The sequence below is a fragment of the Cetorhinus maximus genome, chromosome 15 (assembly GCF_964194155.1).
Source record: "Cetorhinus maximus chromosome 15, sCetMax3.hap1.1, whole genome shotgun sequence".
In the NCBI taxonomy this organism is placed as follows: domain Eukaryota; kingdom Metazoa; phylum Chordata; class Chondrichthyes; order Lamniformes; family Cetorhinidae; genus Cetorhinus; species Cetorhinus maximus.
The window spans coordinates 82,549,937-82,569,009 of NC_135893.1; the positions used below are offsets into that span (position 1 = coordinate 82,549,937).

General features: G+C 45.5%; 1 protein-coding gene across 3 annotated transcripts in view; it reads right to left on the minus strand.

Annotated features, from left to right (window-relative positions):
• rab11fip3 (RAB11 family interacting protein 3 (class II)) overlaps positions 1 to 19,073 on the minus strand; it is a 115,447-nt gene that overhangs the window by 5,383 nt on the left and 90,991 nt on the right. For 2 of the 3 annotated variants that reach the window (XM_078558749.1, XM_078558751.1), the window contains 6 exons: positions 18,856 to 19,029; positions 18,209 to 18,340; positions 4,908 to 4,943; positions 3,675 to 3,756; positions 3,126 to 3,229; positions 989 to 1,129 (listed from right to left, as the gene is read on the minus strand). In XM_078558749.1, coding sequence (XP_078414875.1) covers positions 989 to 1,129; positions 3,126 to 3,229; positions 3,675 to 3,756; positions 4,908 to 4,943; positions 18,209 to 18,340; positions 18,856 to 19,029 — 669 coding nt within the window. The remainder of the gene's footprint in view (positions 1 to 988; positions 1,130 to 3,125; positions 3,230 to 3,674; positions 3,757 to 4,907; positions 4,944 to 18,208; positions 18,341 to 18,855; positions 19,030 to 19,073) is intronic. The other variant, XM_078558750.1, reaches the window with a different exon arrangement.

Here is a 19,073-nt window from a genome sequence, read left to right on the forward strand (position 1 = left end):
ATCATACATGCAAAATTTATGAGCTATCCTGAAACATTTGAATTAGCCCACTTGATTGGTACCCTATCCAATACCTTAAATACTCACTTCCTCAACTACCAACACAAACTGGCAGCAGCAGTGTGCACCATCTACAAGATGAATTGCAGCAACTTGCCAATCTTCTTTCAACAGCACCTTCCAAAACCACAACCTCCACCCCCTGGAAGGACAAGGGTACCAGATGCATGGGAACACCACCACCTGGAAGTTCCCTTCCAAGCCAGGCACCATCCTGACTTGGATCTATATCACCATTCCTTCACTGTCACTGGGTCAAAACCTGGAAATCCCTTTCTAACAGCACTGTGGGTATACAACACCACAAGGACTGCAACGGTTCAAGGAATCAGTTCAACACCACTTCCGGGCAATTAGGGGCAGGCAACAAATGCTGGTCTTGCCAGCAACACCTACATCCCAAGAATGAGTAACAAAATGGTCCAGTGTTACTGTTGATGGGACATTCAGTTCCCAGTAGGTCAGGCTTTCAAAGGCTCAGTTCCTTCCCCACATCAGTGGCTTTATTATCCTATGATGTCCATCTGTTTATCAGGAAATCACTGTAGGAGATCCTCATGGCAACCCTTAGCCTAGGCTTTCTATTTACATGACTGACAAAATCCAGGCTTGGACTGACAAGTGGCTGGTGACATTCTTGCCAGGCAATTACCATCTCAACAAGGTTCAACTACCACCCCCGACCTTCAATGCCAGCGCCTCACAATGGACATCTTGGCGGCCATGTGAACTTAAACTGCCTGACAGAAAATAACGGTTGGGTGTCACTGACCACTGATATCCAGCCCAAAACTCAGACACTGAAGATGAGGTTGCTCCTATCCTTGGCTCATTGCCAGGTGCTAAGTTATCCTGTCTTTGCCAAAATGCATTTGGCCATAGGAATTAGTGCAGATACATGTGCTCTACGACAGTCTCGCACACTTACCTGGTATGAAGATTTTCAATCTCAATGACCTGCTCTCGTTCCACTTTGCTCAAAGCTTCTTTTTGTTTCTTTATTTCCTCCAGTAACATCTGCTCAGACCTGGTCTCCTGCTCTTTGAGCTGTTCCTCCAGTGCATTTGCCCTGTTCAGAGGCACAAGGGGAGAATAAGCTGTCTTCACACTGATGATGACTGGGTCTTCCCCGCTTTTACTGATTCTATGCAGCACAAGCATCTATCGTCAGTATCAGCCATCAGCAAGTTTTGTATGGACTTATGACGGGTGTGCCTAGAGCTGCAGTGAAGGGGGTATCTTGTGTTTCACACACTACCTGAATTACCCAAATTGTAAAAAAAGAGCTGTGGAATAAATTACCAGGTTAAGTACACTGAAGATTGAAGGATCGAAATCCCTCCAACTGGGAAATTTATGGAACATAATTTCAAACCCACGGACATTTTTTGGCCTCATGATTGGAACTATAAACTTCAAAAAGAAAAGCTGTAGTCAGCAGTACAGGGCTGGGTAGCAAGGAGTTAATTCGGACATTTAGTGAAAACTGTGACACATCAAAAGGGTTTGGACATTGACTAACACGATCAAGAAGTCTGATTATCCAATATAATGGCACAAAGGGCAAATCATCAATACAATACATTCAAGTAATTATTCAGTCACCACAGGCAATAGGTACTGGAAATAGGGTAATTCAAACCCTCATTAACTTTGGAGCCAGGTGCTGTTACTGTGCCACCTCAAACAGCAGGAATATTGCTCATACAATGAGAACTGATCATATTCGTCTGGGTACATCTTCCATGGAAAACTCTGTTGTTCCAACCAGCAGGAGCTGATGACATTTGTCTGGACTTTGTGTGGAATCAACCAAATGGACATTGGAACAACAGGAAATGTATTTTGACATGTCGGAGTTAAATTATTATAAAAGAAGCAGGTCTGAGGTTTTGTGCTGCAGTTGGAAGAAGGGTCAGGTTTGGTTACCTTGGCTCAGGTCTACAGTCAACACCAGACAGACCAGCTGTCTTGGGGATTGTAAGTGTTTTCAGCAATATCATGGTGATACTGGCGTGAAGGTTTTGGGCTGCAGTCGGAAAGAGGGTCAAGTTTGGTCACCTTGACTTAGGTCTACAGTCAACACTGGACAGACCAGTCCAGTGTTGACATTTGTCTGGACAAATGTCCAGACAAATGTCCAGGGGCAAAAACTTGGTGTTTTTTGCCAGTACCTTGTAACTTGTTTTAGCCATATCTTGGTGATATTGGTCAAAGGGTGTTTTTCTTAAGGTTTCAAAACAGGATGTGATGTTCTGCTTGTGTTTTTGTAAGTTTTAACCAAATCGTGGTGACTGTGTCAGGTACTGGGAATAGGTTGTTTTAAATTTTGGATTTTGTACTGTGGGGTTGTGGGTGATTCAATAAAACAATTGTGAATTATCAGAAAAAACTTGTCTTGCTGGTCATTCTGTTCAAAGCCATACACTTGTGAATCTGATGTCACAAACTCGAGTGTGGGGAGGGTCTCTAAGGAAAAAGGGGAACCCCTACAAGATCAACATATCATTTGTTGCGGATTCAGGGGATCTTGCATGTAAATTATTGGAATGTTTGTCTACAGGACAGTGACTGCATCTCAAAAACATTATTGGATATGAGGCATGTTGAGGGTTTGAGGACATGAAAACATTTTGATTAAATACAACTGCTTTAATTCCAATGAATAAACTCAGCTGTGCCCAGTTAGTCCTCGACAGAGGTAAACCAAGAATTTAATGGTACTTCAGCTAATACAGTAGCTGATCCCTGCTCTTGATCAAATTATGACTGGAAACAAGTTCAACTTAAAAAAGATCAAGTGGATCAATCAGGTATTTATGAAGCTCTAGGTAGGAAAATCCCACCAGCTCCTGCTCCAAAAGTGGAATTTTAAAAAGTATAAACACACTAAAACACATTGAATCAGTGCAGTCAATACGTAGTCTGTTTTGGTTAGAAAATCAATATCCAAAGGTCAGACTGCAATGCACCAAGTCCCAGATAATTGCACCATGCTGAGCGCAGTTCAGGCAAGTACAGATGCCACCCCTCACTCGAGTGCCTGATGATGCCACAGGTCTTACCTGTGTACCAGCTGCAGGTTCTCCTGCCTCAGGCGGTTGTGGGTTTCTCCATTGGTTGTACTGTCTTGCTCCAGTTCAGTGACTCGTTTCTCCAAGAATATCACCTGCACAATACAGAGCCAGAGAGAGACAACATGAAGGACCAGTATTCAGTGCCATGGCAGAAAAACGAACCTATTTCTCAGTCACTTTCTCCAGTTCATATATACAGCCGTGTTACCTGAAGTGAAACTAAAGCCTGAAGGCTGTGCCAAGCCTCAGGCTGAAGAGTGACAAAGTGTTCCCAGCCATGAGGGGTGCACAAGCTAGTGGTAGCTCTGTTTAGAAGAAAAATGAGAATTCATGCAAATACAAAACATGGATTTTGAGCAGAACTGCTCCTGCCTGTACCAAACAATATCCCCCAGAAATAGTAATGCAGACAAATTTTTCAAAGTGATTGTCTCTAATTAATGCAGTGCCTTCAAACAAAGTACCAAACACTCAGGACTTTGAAACAAAAGGTTAAGGTTTAAAGGAATGCCAAGTTTTTGTCAAATTCAAACTGACCTGATCAGCGAGATCAGAGGGGATGATCTTGGACAGATTCTCCATACTGTCGCTTCTGCCTGCGCTGTTCTGCTGGAGATGCCTGCAAATTAGACAATGCATTCAGTATTAAGAGACAAAGCCCATTTCCACAGCTGACCATACAGTGCAAGCCCTTTTTGTTTGAGATGCTCAGTACGTCTGCTCGGACAAGCTGTGCCAGGCGCTTCACAGCGAAGCAGCTAAAGCCTTAAAAACTTTAATTTGTCATCAACTCAAATACAACTTTCAAAGTTTGATACAGCAAGTCGCACCTCAGCATACCCGGTTAAGAGCACAGTTCTACTCTGACATTTTAAAGAAATGAGCTTGTATATTAATACACCTATCCTGTGTCTCTAACGTGCAGTACCAGATGTCCGACCAGCAGTTGGTTTTCAGCCTCACAATCCAATCAGAACCTCAAACTGTCCTCTTCAATACCATATACATCCGAACCCAACAGAAGATTCTGTGCACATGGAATGAAACTGGCTGCCCAGCAGAGGACTTGGGTCTCACATAAAAATTGTTACACCACATCAGGGAGTCACACAACGACCGCCTACATTCTCTACTCACCCTCCTCACCCACCAAAAATCAGGACAGTCAGATAATACCCACTTTCACCCGTGCCACAACTCTTCCCCGTCCTCTGCATCTGTATACCCAGACTGGTTGATTAAGAGACCCTAGTGCCTTAAAAAGACACAGGGGGATAAAGAGCCCTTAAAATTCAGTACTGCAAATGGAGCTATTTCTCCACTACAATGACAGAAAATGTTACAAATCAGATTGTGCAGCTTCTTAAAGACAGCACAAACTTTGTAAAGGCAGTTGCATCAGAAATACTAATTACCTGCCCTTTTCGGATACTGAAATGTAATTTTCTTATTTATGCCAGCTAAATTTGTGAAAGTTTGCAGGATGTGTGAAGCAACAGCAAATCTTCCATTCTCTCCCACAGGCTGCCATACACTGATAGCAGCCCCATAAGATCCATGTCCTGCCTTCTTCCCAAAATACTCATCATTCACAATGATGGTAAGCAACAAGGAGGTGCTGGGGAGGCTGCAGAGTTCACTGGGGGCACCTTTCTCCAGCACACTTCTCCCCTTTGCAATTTGACAGTCATGTCTTTCCTAAAACCATCAGGAATGTTTGCTCACAACTTCTCACAAAGCTTACAGACACAAACTGCAGTCTCTACTTACCGAGCCACCTTCTTGCTGCTGAGTCGCATGATGGGGCTGAAAGCAGAAAAACAGGATGTAGAGTCAGGAAAATGAGATTGGAGCAGAGGAAGCAGGAAACTGGGGCTTTGGAAATTCAGACAGTTTGGCTCCTGTGCAGCGCTCCTAGTCAATCACTTCATATGGAAGCACCACTGAACTTCAAGCCACCACTTCAGGAATGAATTCTTCCTGCACATGCCCATTGTTTAAAGAAGCACTTGCCTCTCATGGCGGGCAAATTCTGGGAAGGAATGATCTCAGCATGGAGAAAGGTCCTGACCCAGCGTACCTGATGCTCATCAGCATTTGAGGACTTTGATTTCCTGTGATGGGGAGGGGAGAGGCAGAAGGCACTTAATACCAGACTGTTACCTCAACTGACATCACCTAACCAGACACCAACCTTCCTTAGCTGTATAGCTCACTTAATCAATGAGCCCTCACTGGTTGAAATTAGTTAACAGTAATGTACACAGGCTGTCACCTTGCACCATCTCACCCTGAAATACTTAAAACTCACACAAATAAACAAACATATAAACAGTCAATGCTCGAATGTAGAAATCCAAAATGCAGCAGAATTGGGACAGTTCAGGATGGAGAATAAATGGGATTTCTATACATGGACCATGAGCCCATCGTGACTCCAAGGTACAACTGTGTACCTCATGGAGAGATGCTGCCCAGGAACTTCTGCAATTTAACTTGCTTCCTTGGCTGTCCAGTGATTTACTTTGCCAAAACTGCACCAGCAATATCCTAACTCGATCAAAGTGGGGAGGCGGATAGTGAATTCTACCCCACCTTGTCCCTCACTGCAGGCAGGTGGGAGCTCAGCCAATGGAGTCTACATTTCCCTGCAGAGTGATGATTCCGAAGAGCCTTCCCATCAGCAGCTGGAAGCTTGAAACCAGGAAACTACGAATGTATAAGTGACCATCAACCCTCAGTGATGAGTGATGGTGTAAGGAGCTTGTGTCCACTTCCTGTTTCTCTCACTGCTTGATTCCTTCTAAGTACGACATTAAATTTGCACTGAAATCCATTTTGGAACTGTATCGGGACTCCAGTTGAACTTGGTTCAGTTTTGCAATTTTTGTTGGTTTTGCTCACCGATCACCGTGCCGGTGAACACAAAGGTGAGAGGCTCAGAAGAAACACATGTCTGGGTGTGAGCAGCGGCAAAATGTGTGTCCCAAGATTCAAGGGATGATCACTCTGGTTTACTCCAGTTATCAGATAAGCATCAAGATTTTTGACCACTGCACACCAAGACTGCTCGATGCAGCTTTGGTAATATCTCCTGAAGTCAATTGAAGTATCAATGATCTCAGCACTTTTGCTCTATTAGGGAGTCCCTGAACTCCAGCTGAAATGGTTGCCTACGTTTTATTTTCAATTTCCATCCACACTGTAAAAGCGGGAGGAGGAAGTTGTGAAAATTCAACTTTGCATGCATGTTATAGTGAGGGGGTCTTAGTGTTCATTTCCTACTGCACTGGTGAAAGACCATCACTGACAAAGTAGCTCAACGCAGAAGTTCAATATCCTCATGTCAACACTCCACAGATCATTTCCACTAGGTGGGTGAGTTCGTTCAAGCATTTTACCAATAAAGCATCTTTCAGTATGGATATTTCAGTGGAAAAATACATTAAAATCAAGTTAGCTTATCTATATCCTCTTGAGTCTATCACTATCCTCCTCACAGTTCACTGACAAGTTTTGTGTTAGCTGCAAATTTTGTGCCCTGTACACCCAAGTCATTAATGTAATCAAGAAAAGCAGGGGTCCTAATACTAACCCCGGGGGAACCACACTGTATACCATCCTTCAGTCTAAAAGACACCGTTCAACACTACTGTTTTTTGTCACTCAGCCAGCTTTGTATCCATGATGCCATGTCCCATTTATATTCATTTCTGGGATGTGGGCGTCACTGGCTAAGCCAGCATTTATTGCTCATCCCCAAATGCTCTTGAGAAGATGGTGGTGAGCTGCCTCCTTGAACTGCTGCAGTCCATATGGTGTAGGGGCACCCACAGCGATATAGTCCCAAGTCAGGATGTTGTGTGTCTTGGGAGGGGAACTTATAGGTGATGGTGGTGTTACCAAGCATCTTGTCAAGGAACTATCATATTTTCCCTCATATTAAATTATCAAAGGAATTAGTGTAAAACAGGCATTTGAAATGGAGATGAGTAAACTAGTGTGAGACTGTGTGAATGAAATTTGCATTTTTAGATAGGTGGGAAAGGTGTTCGAATTTCAAAAGGTCGTGGAAAATGTTTACAACTGGCAAGATAAATAGGCAAGGTTATTACATGGATTTTTCCCAAAAGTGCTGCCCATAATGATAACATGGAAGATTGTTACATTCTGGGAAACTTCTGAAGACAAGTTGAAACAATGGGATTTACATATCAAAAAGGGAGCAATATATTTAAAGGATGGAAGGCTGTGTAAGGAGTGGCTTTGAGAGACCTTGAAAGGTGCATTGTGTGAAACAGACCTGGGGAAAAAGCCTCTAGCACAAATGTTACTTGCTACTTATTGGCCCAAGCCAGAATGTTGTTTAGCTCTTGCTGCAAATGGACATAGACTACTTTAGTATGTGACAAGTCGCAAATGGTGCTGAACACTTATGCAACCATCTGCAAACATCCCCACTTCCAACTTTATGGTGAAGGTAAAGTCATTAATGAAGCAGCTGAAGATGGTTGGGTCTAGGATGCTACCCTGGGGAACAAGTCTGGGACAACCATCTTCCTTTGTGCTAGGTATGACTCCACCACTGTCCCCCCCCCCACCACCGGCCCAGGGATCGTAGCCTTGTCATGGTTTTGGGTGGGGGGGGAGGGGGGAGGTGGTCTTGTGTGATCCAAGAACCTTGGAGCTATATCGTCTGGAGGTTAGAACTCCTGGTTGGGTCTCCCTTGGTGAACAGGTCCAAGGTGAGGTTCCAGACAAACAGGGATCCACCAAAGACCCCCATGATGGTTCCAGAAATAACAGAGAATCTTACCCAGAACAGGGATCTACCCCTGGAGGTGATGGTCACTGGCGAATGCCTGGTGGCCGGACCACCCACGTAACCCGGCTGGGCTCAGCCTGAAATGGTTTCATGGAGCCACCTTGTGGGCCCACTGCCTGCAAGGCGGAGGGTGGGGATCTGGTGCGATGCTAGTATGGCAGTGAGCAAGAGCAGAACAGATTAAGGTGGACTAGACCTTGGCAATGACATCACCTCACTGGTGGGGAAGGAGCCAGAGCTGGTGGGGATGGAGAGGTACCGACAAGATATAGTTAGTCTCACTGCCACATTGTTGGCTCTGGAACCAAACTTCTCGATTGAGGGTGGTTTATCTCCTACTCCGGAATGACGCCCCCCCCCACCCCATGAGAGGCCCCAGGCAGATGTGTGGATACTCACCCGGCTGGGTGCCACACAGTTGGAGTCTGTCCCAGTGGACAGGAGGGTTGCCTCAATGAGGCTTCGGGTCTCAGAGGAAAACTTTGCTGTTTGCCCTTATGCACCAAACAGCAGCTCAGAATACTTGGCCTTCTTAGAGACGATGGGATTGGTGCTCGATAGTGTGCCACCTACTGGCTCCATATTCTTACTGGGGGACTTCAATGCTCATGTGGGGAACAATGGGGATACCTGGAAAGGGGTGATTGGGAGGAACGGCCTCCCTGATCTGAACCAGAGTGCTTTGTTATTGGACTTCTGTGCTAATCATGGACTGTCCACAACAAACATCATATTTGAACACAAGGATATCATAAATGTACCTAGTACCAGAGCACTTTGGGTTGAGTGTCGATTTTATAGTTGTGTCATCGGACCCAAGGCCGTATGTTCTGGACACTCATGTGAAGAGAGAGGCAGAGCTGTCAACTGATCACCACTTGGTGGCGAGTTGGATTCGGCACGGGGGGCGTGGGCCGGACAGTCACAGGAGATCCAAATGTGCTGCGAGGGGTTGCCAGGGAACATCTGGCGGACATTTCTGTGCAAAATAATTTCAACTTCCACCTCCGGAAGAATTTCTCTTGTATCCTGGGTGAGGTCAAGGGCATCAAGTCTGAATGACCCATGTTCAAAACCTCAATTGTTGAGGTGACCGCGAAAAGCTGTGACTGGAAGACAGTCAGTGCATGTTGTGGTGGCAACTCTAGGATCCGCTGGTGGACACCAGTGGTGATGGAGGCTGTCAAATCGAAGGAGGCCTTCAGGGCAATGCTTGGAGATAAGTTGAGAGATACTAACAGGCCAGGAGGGCTACAGCAGCAGTGGTTGCTGAAGCAAAAGCTCTGGCTTAGGAGGAGTTTTGAGGCATGGAGACTGACAATCGGATGACATCAAAGTTGTTCTGACAAACCACTCGGTAGCTTAGGAGGGGTCGGTGGTATGTCGCCCAAGCTGTTCTCAGCAAGAGTAGGAAAATGTTGACCACAAATGGGGAGATCGCCAAGAGGTGGAAGGAACACAGAACCCCCAGGTGAGATCGGATCTATCATTGTTGCTGAGGTCGCTGCAGTGGTCAAGGTCCTCTGTAGCAGTAAGGCAGCAGGGGTGGATGAGATTCGTCCGGAGATGTTGAAGGCGTTAGACAATGTTGGGGTGTTGTGGTTAGCTCGCCTCTTCAATGTTGCGTGGAAGGCAGGGACAATACCGTTGGATTGGCAAACTGGGTGGTCCCCATCTTTAGGGGAATCAGAGGGTGTGTTCCAATTAGAGGAGGGATCACACTCCTCAGCCACGCGGGGAAAGCCTATGCCAGAATGCTGGAGAGGAGACTTTTGTCTGTTAGTCGAACCTCAGGATCAGGAGGAACAATGGGCCAGCTCTTGGGCCTCTCACGCATATTTGAAGGTTCGTGGGAGTTTGTTAATCCGGTTTGTTTTGTAGACCTGGAGAAGGCATACGACCACCTTTTGTGCGAGGTGCTGTGGGAATATGAGGTGCCAGTGCCAATTCTGCATGCTATCAGGTCCCTCTATTCACAGAGCAGGAGCTGCGTTTGCATTCTTTGCATTAAGTCGAATTCATTCAAGGTGGGTGTTGGACTCCACCAAGGGAGTGTCTTGTTTCCACTCCTGTTCGTGATTTTCATGGACAGGATATCAAGATGTAGCCAAAGTATGGAGTGTATCCAGTCTGGGGGGCTTAAGGTCGGCATTTCCGTTGTTTGCAGATGTTGTGCTTCTTGCCTCATCCGACTGATCTCCAGCCCAAACTGTGGATAATGACTGAAAGGATAAGATTGTGGGTTCAAGCGGTTTCTCTGCAGGGTTGCTGGGTGTACTCTCCAGGACAGGGTGAGGAGTTTGGCAATCCAGGAGAGCCTCGGAGTAGAGAGGGGGCAGTTGAGGTGGTTCAGGCATCTGATAAGGGTGCCCCCGGTAGGCTTGTGCTGGAGCTGTACCAGACACAGTCCACTGGGCGGAGACCTCGAGGCCGACCCAAGACACGCTGGAGGGATTACATCTCTTGGTTGGCCTGGGGACACCTGGGAATCCCCAGGAGGAGCTGGAATCTGCAGCTGAGGAAAGGGAAGTCTGCTCTGCCCTGCTCAGCTTACTGCCACCACAACCCTCACCAGGAGAAGTGGTGCGAAAGCGGATGGATGGATGATTTCCCTTTCACAAAACCATGTTGACTCTGCCTGATTACATTAAGGTTTCCTAAGTGCCCTGCTATAACCCACTTCATAATAGGTTCTAGAATTTTCCCTATGATGGATGTTAGGCTAACTGCCCTGTGGTTACCTGCTTTCTGTCTCCTTCCTTTCTTGAATAGAGTTACATTTGCTATTTTCTAATCCGATGGGACCTTTCCAGAGACGAGGGAATTTTACAGAATTACAACAAATACATCTACTACCTCCACAGCCACTTCTTTTAGGTCCAGAGGATGAAGTCCATCAGGTCCTGGTGACTTGTCAGCCTTTAGTTCTCAATTTTCTCAGGACCCTTTTTGTATTGATTGTAATTGTTTTAAGATCCTCCCTCCCTTTCACCCCTTGATTTACAAATATTTTTGGAATTCTGGAAACTCTCAGACTCGACCTCTTCTCTGCCCTTTATACTATCACTATCCTAATCTATATTAGGATAATTAAATCCTAATATATGTCACTATTCCAGTTTTTGCACCTCTAATTTGTGCAAATTTGCTCTTCTATATCTATCTCACTAGTTGATGGCATATAGAACATACCCAGTTATATAATGGCATCTCTATTGTTTCTTAACTTGAATCAAACAGATTTGGTCCTGAACACTTGTATCCAGGAATATTTAATACCTCGCCCTATCCCTTTTTTGAGCCAGGTCTCGCCATATTATATTCCCATGTGGCTACTTGCTCACCAACTTTAATTTACCACGCTTTGTGTTTACATACATATACTGTCAACCTGAATAGTTCTGATTTGCCTCTTAGGCTGACCCCACTTAATGCCTTATTATTTCTTAGACTACCTTATTTCTCCACTCTAATCCTACAGCCAGCTCCCATCCCCCTATCCCGACAGCCAGGCTCCCATCCCCCTATCAAGTTAATTGAATCTACCCCAGCAGTACAAGCAAACTGCCCCCATGAAGGCATTGCTCCCGGCTCTGCTGAGGTGAAACCCTTCCAGTCTGCACAGGTTCCACTTCCCCCAGAATCAGGTGCATCTCCTTCAGACCATAAGACATAGGAGCAGAAATTAGGCCATTCGGCCCATCGAGTCTGCTCCGCCATTCAATCATGGCTGATAAGCTTCTCAACCCCATTCTCCCGCCTTCTCCCCGTAACCTTTGATCCCCTTACCAATCAAGAACCTATCTATCTCGGTTTGAAATACACTCAATGACCTGGCCTCCACAGCCTTCTGTGGCAATGAATTCCATAGATTCACCACTCTCTGGCTAAAGAAGTTTCTCCTCATCTCTGTTCTAAAAGGTCTTCCCTTTACTCTGAGGCTGTGCCCTCAGGTTCTAGTCTCTCCTACTAATGGAAACATCTTCCTCATGTCCACTCTATCCAGGCCTTTCAGTATTCTGTAAGTTTCAATCAGATCCCCCCTCATCCTTCTAAACTCCATCGAGTATAGACCCAGAGTCCTCAAACGTTCCTCATATGTTCAGCCTTTCATTCCTGGGATCGTTCTCGTGAACCTCCTCTGGACCCTCTCCAGGGCCAGAACATCCTTCCTGAGATACGGGGCCCAAAATTGCTCACAATATTCTAAATGTGGTCTGACCAGAGCCTTATAAAGCCTCAGCAGCACATCCCTGCTTTTATATTCTAGTCCACTTGAAATAAATGCCAACATTGCATTTGCCTTCCTAACTACCGACTCAGCCTGCAAGTTAACCTTAAGAGAATCCTGGACTAGGACTCCCAAGTCCCTTTGCACTCCAGATTTATGAATTCTCTCCCCATTTAGAAAATAGTCTATGCCTCTATTCTTCCTAACAAAGTGCATGACCTCACACTTGCCCACGTTGTATTCCATCTGCCACTTCTTTGCCCATTCTGCTAACCTGTCCGAATCCTTCTGCAGCCTCCCCGCCTCCTCAATACTACCTGTCCCTCCACCTATCTTTGTATCATCTGCAAACTTAGCCAGGATGCCCTCAGTTCCTTCATCTAGATCATTTATGTATAAAGTGAAAAGTTGTGGTCCCAACACTGACCCCTGCGGAACTCCACTAGTCACCGGCCGCCATCCTGAGAAGGACCCCCTTATCCCCACCTTCTGCCTCCTGCCAGACAGCCAATCTTCTATCCATGCTAGTACCTTGCCTCTAACACCATGGGCTCTTCAGACTCCTGTGTGGCACCTTGTCAAAGGCCTTCTGGAAGTCCAAGTAGATAACATCCATTGGCTCTCCTTTGTCTAACCTACTCGTTACCTCCTCAAAGAATTCTAACAGATTTGTCAAGCATGACCTCCCCTTGATGAAACCATGCTGACTTTGCCCTATTTTACCATGCACTTCCAAGTATTCTGAAATCTCATCCTTAATAATGGACTCTAAAATCTTACCAACGACCGAGGTCAGGCTAATTGGCCTGTAATTTCCCGTCTTTTGGCTCACTCCCTTCTTAAACAAGGGTGTTACATTAGCGATTTTCCAGTCATAACTGACGCCTCCACTATCTCTTCAGCTATCTCCTTCAGAACTCTGGGGTGTAATCCATCTGGTCTAGATGATTTATCCGCCTTCAGACCTTTCAGTTTTCCTAGCACCTTCTCCTTGGTAATGGCCACCATACTCACCTCTGCCCCCTGACTCTCTTGAACTTTGGGGATGTTACTTGTGTCTTCCACCATGAAGACTGACGCAAAGTACCTATTCAGTTCCTCCGCCATTTCTTTGTTCCCCACTAATACTTCTCCAGCGTCATTTTCCAGCGGCCCAATGTCCACTTTTGCCTCTCTCTTACCCTTTATATATCTAAAAAAAACTCTTGCAATCTTCTTTTATATTACTGGCTAGTTTACCCTCATATTTAATCTTCTCCCTCATTTCTTTTTTAGTTGTCCTCTGTTGGTCTTTGTAGGCTTCCCAATCCTCTGGTTTCCCACTGCTCTTCGGCGCATTGTATGCTTTCTCTTTAGCTTTTATGCTGTCCCTGACTTCCCTTGTCAGCCATGGTTGCCTCGTCCTCCCTTTAGTATGCTTCTTTTTCCTGGGATGAATTTTTGCTGTGTCTCCCAAATTACTCCCGGAAACTCCTGCCATTGCTGTTCCACTGTCTTTCCTGTTAGGCTCATCTCCCAGTCAATTCTGGCCAGCTCCTCCCTCATGCCTCTGTAGTTGCCTTTATTCAACTATAATACCGTTACATCTGATTCCAGCTTTTTCCTCTCAAATTGCAGGGTAAATTCTATCATATTATGGTCACTTCCTCCTAAAGGTTCCTTCACCTTCAGCTCCCCTATCAAATCTGCCTCATTACACGTCACTAAATCTAGAATTGCCTGTTCCCTAGTGGGCTCCACCACAAGCTGCTCTAAAAAGCCATCTCGTAGACATTCCACAAATTCCTTTTCTTGGGATCCACTACCAACCTGATTTTCCCAGTCTACCTGTATATTGAAATCCCCCATAATCACTGTAACCTTGCCTTTCTTACACGCCTTTTCTATCTCCTGGTGTACCTTGTGCCCCACATCCTGACTACTGTTCGGATGCCTGTACATAACTCCCATTATGGTTTTTTTACCTTTGCGGTTCCTCAACTCTACCCACACAGATTCTACATCATCTGACCCTACCTCATTTCTTGCTATCGATTTAATTCCATTTCTTACTAACAAAGTAACCCCACCCCCTCTGCCAGCCTGCTTATCTTGTCGATAGGATGTATATCCTTGGATATTTAGCTCCCAGTCCTGATCCCCTCGCAGCCATGTCTCCATGATGCCCACCACATCATACCTGCCAATTTCAATCTGCGCCACAAGCTCATTTACCTTATTTCGTATACTGCGTGCATTCAGATACAACACCTTCAGTCCTGTATTTCCCATCCCCTTTCTCATTGTCATCCCTTTATCTGATGTGCTTGAAGTTAGATTCCTAGCCCTTTCCAAACATTCTGTCCTATTTTGTGTTCTGGAGACTTTAATAGCCTCTCCTGGGCTCTCCTTTCTTTTCAGTTTTTTCATAATTTTCCATGAAGTTGAATCCACGCCCCCCCCACCACGCTAACCTGCTGCTTTGTTCCCCATTAGTCATACTTATTGGAGTTTTACCCCCCCCCACTTTCTAGTTTAAAGTCCTGTTGACCACCCTATTTACCCTTTTCACTAGAACATTGGTCCCAGATCGGTTCAGGTGGAGACCGTCCCAACGGTACAGATCCCTTCAGGAACAGTCCCAATGTTCCAGGAATCTAATGCCCTCCCTGATGCAGCCCCTCTCCAGCCACACATTCATCTACATTATCCTCCTATTTCTGTACCCACTTGTGCAAGGTATTGGATGTAATCTGGAGATTACAGTCTTGGAGATCCTGCATTTTTGTCTTTTTGCTAGCTCCCTAAAATCTGTCCGCAGGGCTTCATCCCTCTTTCCACATATGTTTTGGCATGGATACGGATCACGACTTGTGGTTGTTCACACACTCTATTCTCTGCCCCTGCCTCTGCTCATTTGTTGCTGGAATCCTCATTCGTGCCTTTTATACCTCTAAACTTGACAATTCAATGAAGAGTGCAAGACGGCATGCCAGGAGCAGCACCAGGCATACCTAAAAATGAGGTGTCAACCTGGTGAAGCTATAACACAGGACTACTTGCATGCCAAACAGCATAAGCAGCAAGCGATAGACAGAGCTAACTAAGCGACCCCACAACCAACGGATCAGATCTAAGCTCTGCAGTCCTGCCACATCCAGTTGTGAATGGTGGTGGACAATTAAACAACACACTGGAGGAGGCACCACAAATATCCCCATCCTTGAATGATGGAGGAGCCCCGCACATCAGTGCAAAAGATAAGGCTGAAGCATTTGCTTCAATCTTCAGCCAGAAGTGCTGAGTGGGTGATCCATCTTGGACTTCTCCGGAGGTCCCCAGTCTCACAGGTGCCAGTCTTCAGCCAGTTCGATTCAGTCCATGTGATATCAAGAAATGGATGAAGGCACTGGATCCTGCAAAGGCTATGGGCCCTGACAATATTCCGGCAATAGTACTGAAGGCGTGCTCCAGAATTTGCCATGCCCCTAGCCAAGCTATTCCAGTACAGCTTCAACACTGGCATCTACCCAGGTATGCTCTGTGCACAAAAAAAGAAACAGGACAAATCCAACCTGGCCAATTACCACCCCCAGTCTACTCTCAGTCATCAGTAATGGAAGGGGTCATTAACAGTGCTATCAAGCAGCACTTGCTTAGCAATAACTTGCTCATTGACCCCCAGTTTGGGTTCCGCCAGGGCCACTAAGCTCCTGAACTCATTACAGCCTTGGTTCAAACATGGACAAAAGAGCTGTACTCGCGAGGTGAGGTGAGAGTGACTGCCCTTAACATCAAGGCAGCATTTGACCAAGCGTGGCATCAAAGGGCCCTAGCAAAACTGGAGTCAATGGGAATCGGGGGAAAAGTTCTCCAATGGTTGGAAGTTATATCTAGCACAAAGGAAGATGGTTGTGGTTGTTGGAGATCAGTCATCTCAGCTCCAGGACATCACTGCAGGAGGAGTTCCTCAGGGTAGTGTCCTCCGCCCAACCATCTTCAGCTGCTTTATTAATGACCTTCCTTCCATCATAAGGTCAGAAGTGGGGTTTTTCACTGATGATCACACAATGTTCAGGACAATTTGATGCATCAGATACTGAAGCAGTCCATGTCCAAATGCAGCAAGACCTGGATAATATCCAGGCTTGGGCTCACAAGTGACAAGTAACATTCATGCCACACAAGTGACAGGCAATGACCATCTCCAACAAGAGAGAATCCAACCATTGTCCCTTGATGGTCAAAGGCATTACCATCACTGAATCCCCTTCCATCAACATCCTGGGGGGTTACCATTGACCAGAAACTGAGCTGGACTAACCATATAAATACTGTGGCTACAAGAGCGGGTCAGAGGCTAGGAATCGTGTGACAAGTAACTCACCTCCTGACTCCCCAAAGCCTGCCCATCATCCACAGGGCACATGTCAGGAGTGTGACAGGATACTCCCTGCTTGCCTGGATGAATGCAGCTCCCACAACACTCAAAAAGCTTGACACCGTCCAGGACAAAGCAGCCCACTTGACTGGCACCACATCCACAAACATTCACTCCCTCCGCCACCAACGCACAGTAGCAGCAGTGTGTACCATCTACAAGATGCAATGCAGGAATTCAACAAGGTTCCTTCAACAGCACCCTCCAAACCCATGACCACTACCATCTAGAAGGTCAAGGGCAGTAAATGGATGGGAACACCATCACCTGAAAGTTCTCCTCAAAGTCACTCACTATCCTCACTTGGAAACATATCACCGTTCCTTCACAGTCACTGGGTTAAAATCCTGGAACTCCCTTCCTGACAGCACTGTGGGTGTACCTACACCACATGGACTGCAGCAAGTCAAGAAGGCAACTCACCACCACCTTCTCAAGGGCAACTAGGGATGGGCAATAAATGCTGGCCCAGCCAGCGAAGCCCACATCCCAGGAACGAATAAAAAAAAATTCCAATGAACTCATGGCAGGTTCCCACATTTTACCTTCCTCAAATTCACGATCATCCAAAACTCTGTGCTCATCTTAACACACATCATGTCCTATCCACCCATCGTGCTCCTGTGCTTGCTGATCTACACTGGCACCCAGATTGAGCGCAAAGCACTCACTGCAGCTTCACATCTGAACAGGAGGACAGTGAGTCTGATTATCAGGGCCAGCTTGTACAAGAGCGCTGTGTTACAGATCAAGTAATAATGAGGGAAGGCATTTTATGCTAGAGAATCACACATTTGCTTCCACTTCATATCAGTTAAAAAGTTTAGATTGGGAAGACTGCAGCTATAGCTAACATCCAGTACAAGGCATGTGTGTATAGAGGTCATAAGCTGCAGACTTTCTGGGTTAGGTCACATATTGTTCAATTGGTGCTTATTTTATCTGTAACTAACCGCACGAATACATTCCATGCCTTGTTAGCCCTCAGACCAGTTTGCTAGTCTTGAGACCATGGATGTCATAGATAAGTGTTTGGAACGTGAATTTCTTGATAATGGTTAATGAAAACTTGTGCAAAGTTCATCGATATATTATGAAAAAATGTAGTTATAGAAAGGTATAAAATAGCAAACTTGTAATGTACGGTTAAGGATGGAGAGATAGAAGCTAAGCTCAACCTATTGTGACGTGTACCTGTTGCAGCAAACATCTCTTGTAATGTGTGTGTTGGCCCCGAGTATGCAACTGTGGACCTCTAAACTGCACGCGTTCAATTATCTAAGAACTCATGGTAATAATTTCTTGCCCAAATGTTAACAAAGGGACTGTTCTAACAGCTAATCTGCTGGTACATCAAAGACCCAGAACAGAAACTTGGGGGACTGGACCTGGCAAAGTATACAATATAGAGGTTAACTGATGGTAAGTTCTTAGAAAGTGTAACTACCACAGCTGATATACCGAGTCTATAGGTTCCATTTTAAATGCAATCCTGTACAGAATGAAACGTTGCCCCAAAAGCAACAACAGAAAAGGGATAACCTACAATCACAAGGTAAAAACCCAATGGTAAAAAGGCAGAATCATGCAGTTACCTATTCATTTCAAGAGTGTTGATGCGGGTGGACAGGTCTTCCAAGCGATTGATTTGCTTATGACACTGGGTGCAGTAATATTCCAGCATCTCTCCCCCAATGACACTTTGTAAAGTTGAAGTGAAATGACCACTGGAAAATCAGAAGCGCCAATTGGGAAATTAGAGAAATCATTGATCACAAGGTCACACAATTCAAAGTGATAGGAATGCAGATTTACCATGTAAAGATTTTCAGAAGAAATGTGCAATTTGTTGAGGTGAGTAGTTACAAGAGGTAAACTTTTCCCAACTTCTTGCAACCCCCCTCCCCCCAAAAAAGCCTTTGCTACTTAAACATTTTCCTTTTCAGAAAAATTAATTATAAATACAGCCAATTTTGCACCAGAAAGGCAATCTCAGGAATCAGAGTCTCTCTCTCTCTCTCTATGGCTGAAAGGTATCCAGAGATCAGATGGTCACACAGACAGCACACTTAGGAACTGACTCCAAAATCAGCAATAATGAGGTTTTCACCAGTCAGTGCTCTAAGCTAACTGGATTGAGAGGCTCAAGTGACTGCAAGGAATCAACAAGGATTTCAGGTTTCTCGATTTATACCTTTCCCCAGCATCAAGATCCAGCAAGATTCACCAGTGCTAACCTTACCTGGGAGAGAGCAGCGACGAGCGATTAAAGTGACCATCGATGGTTGTGCCTCCATCCTGACACAGGCTACTGGATGCAAAGTCAATCTCATTGCTCTCTCCGTAATCTTCAAAGTGCTCCTCGGTACTAAGGAGAGAAATGTTGGAGCTCATCGAAAAGTTATGGTGATGGGTCCTATAACAGGAGATACACCAGGAAGAGAGGCTAAGTAGCAAGAA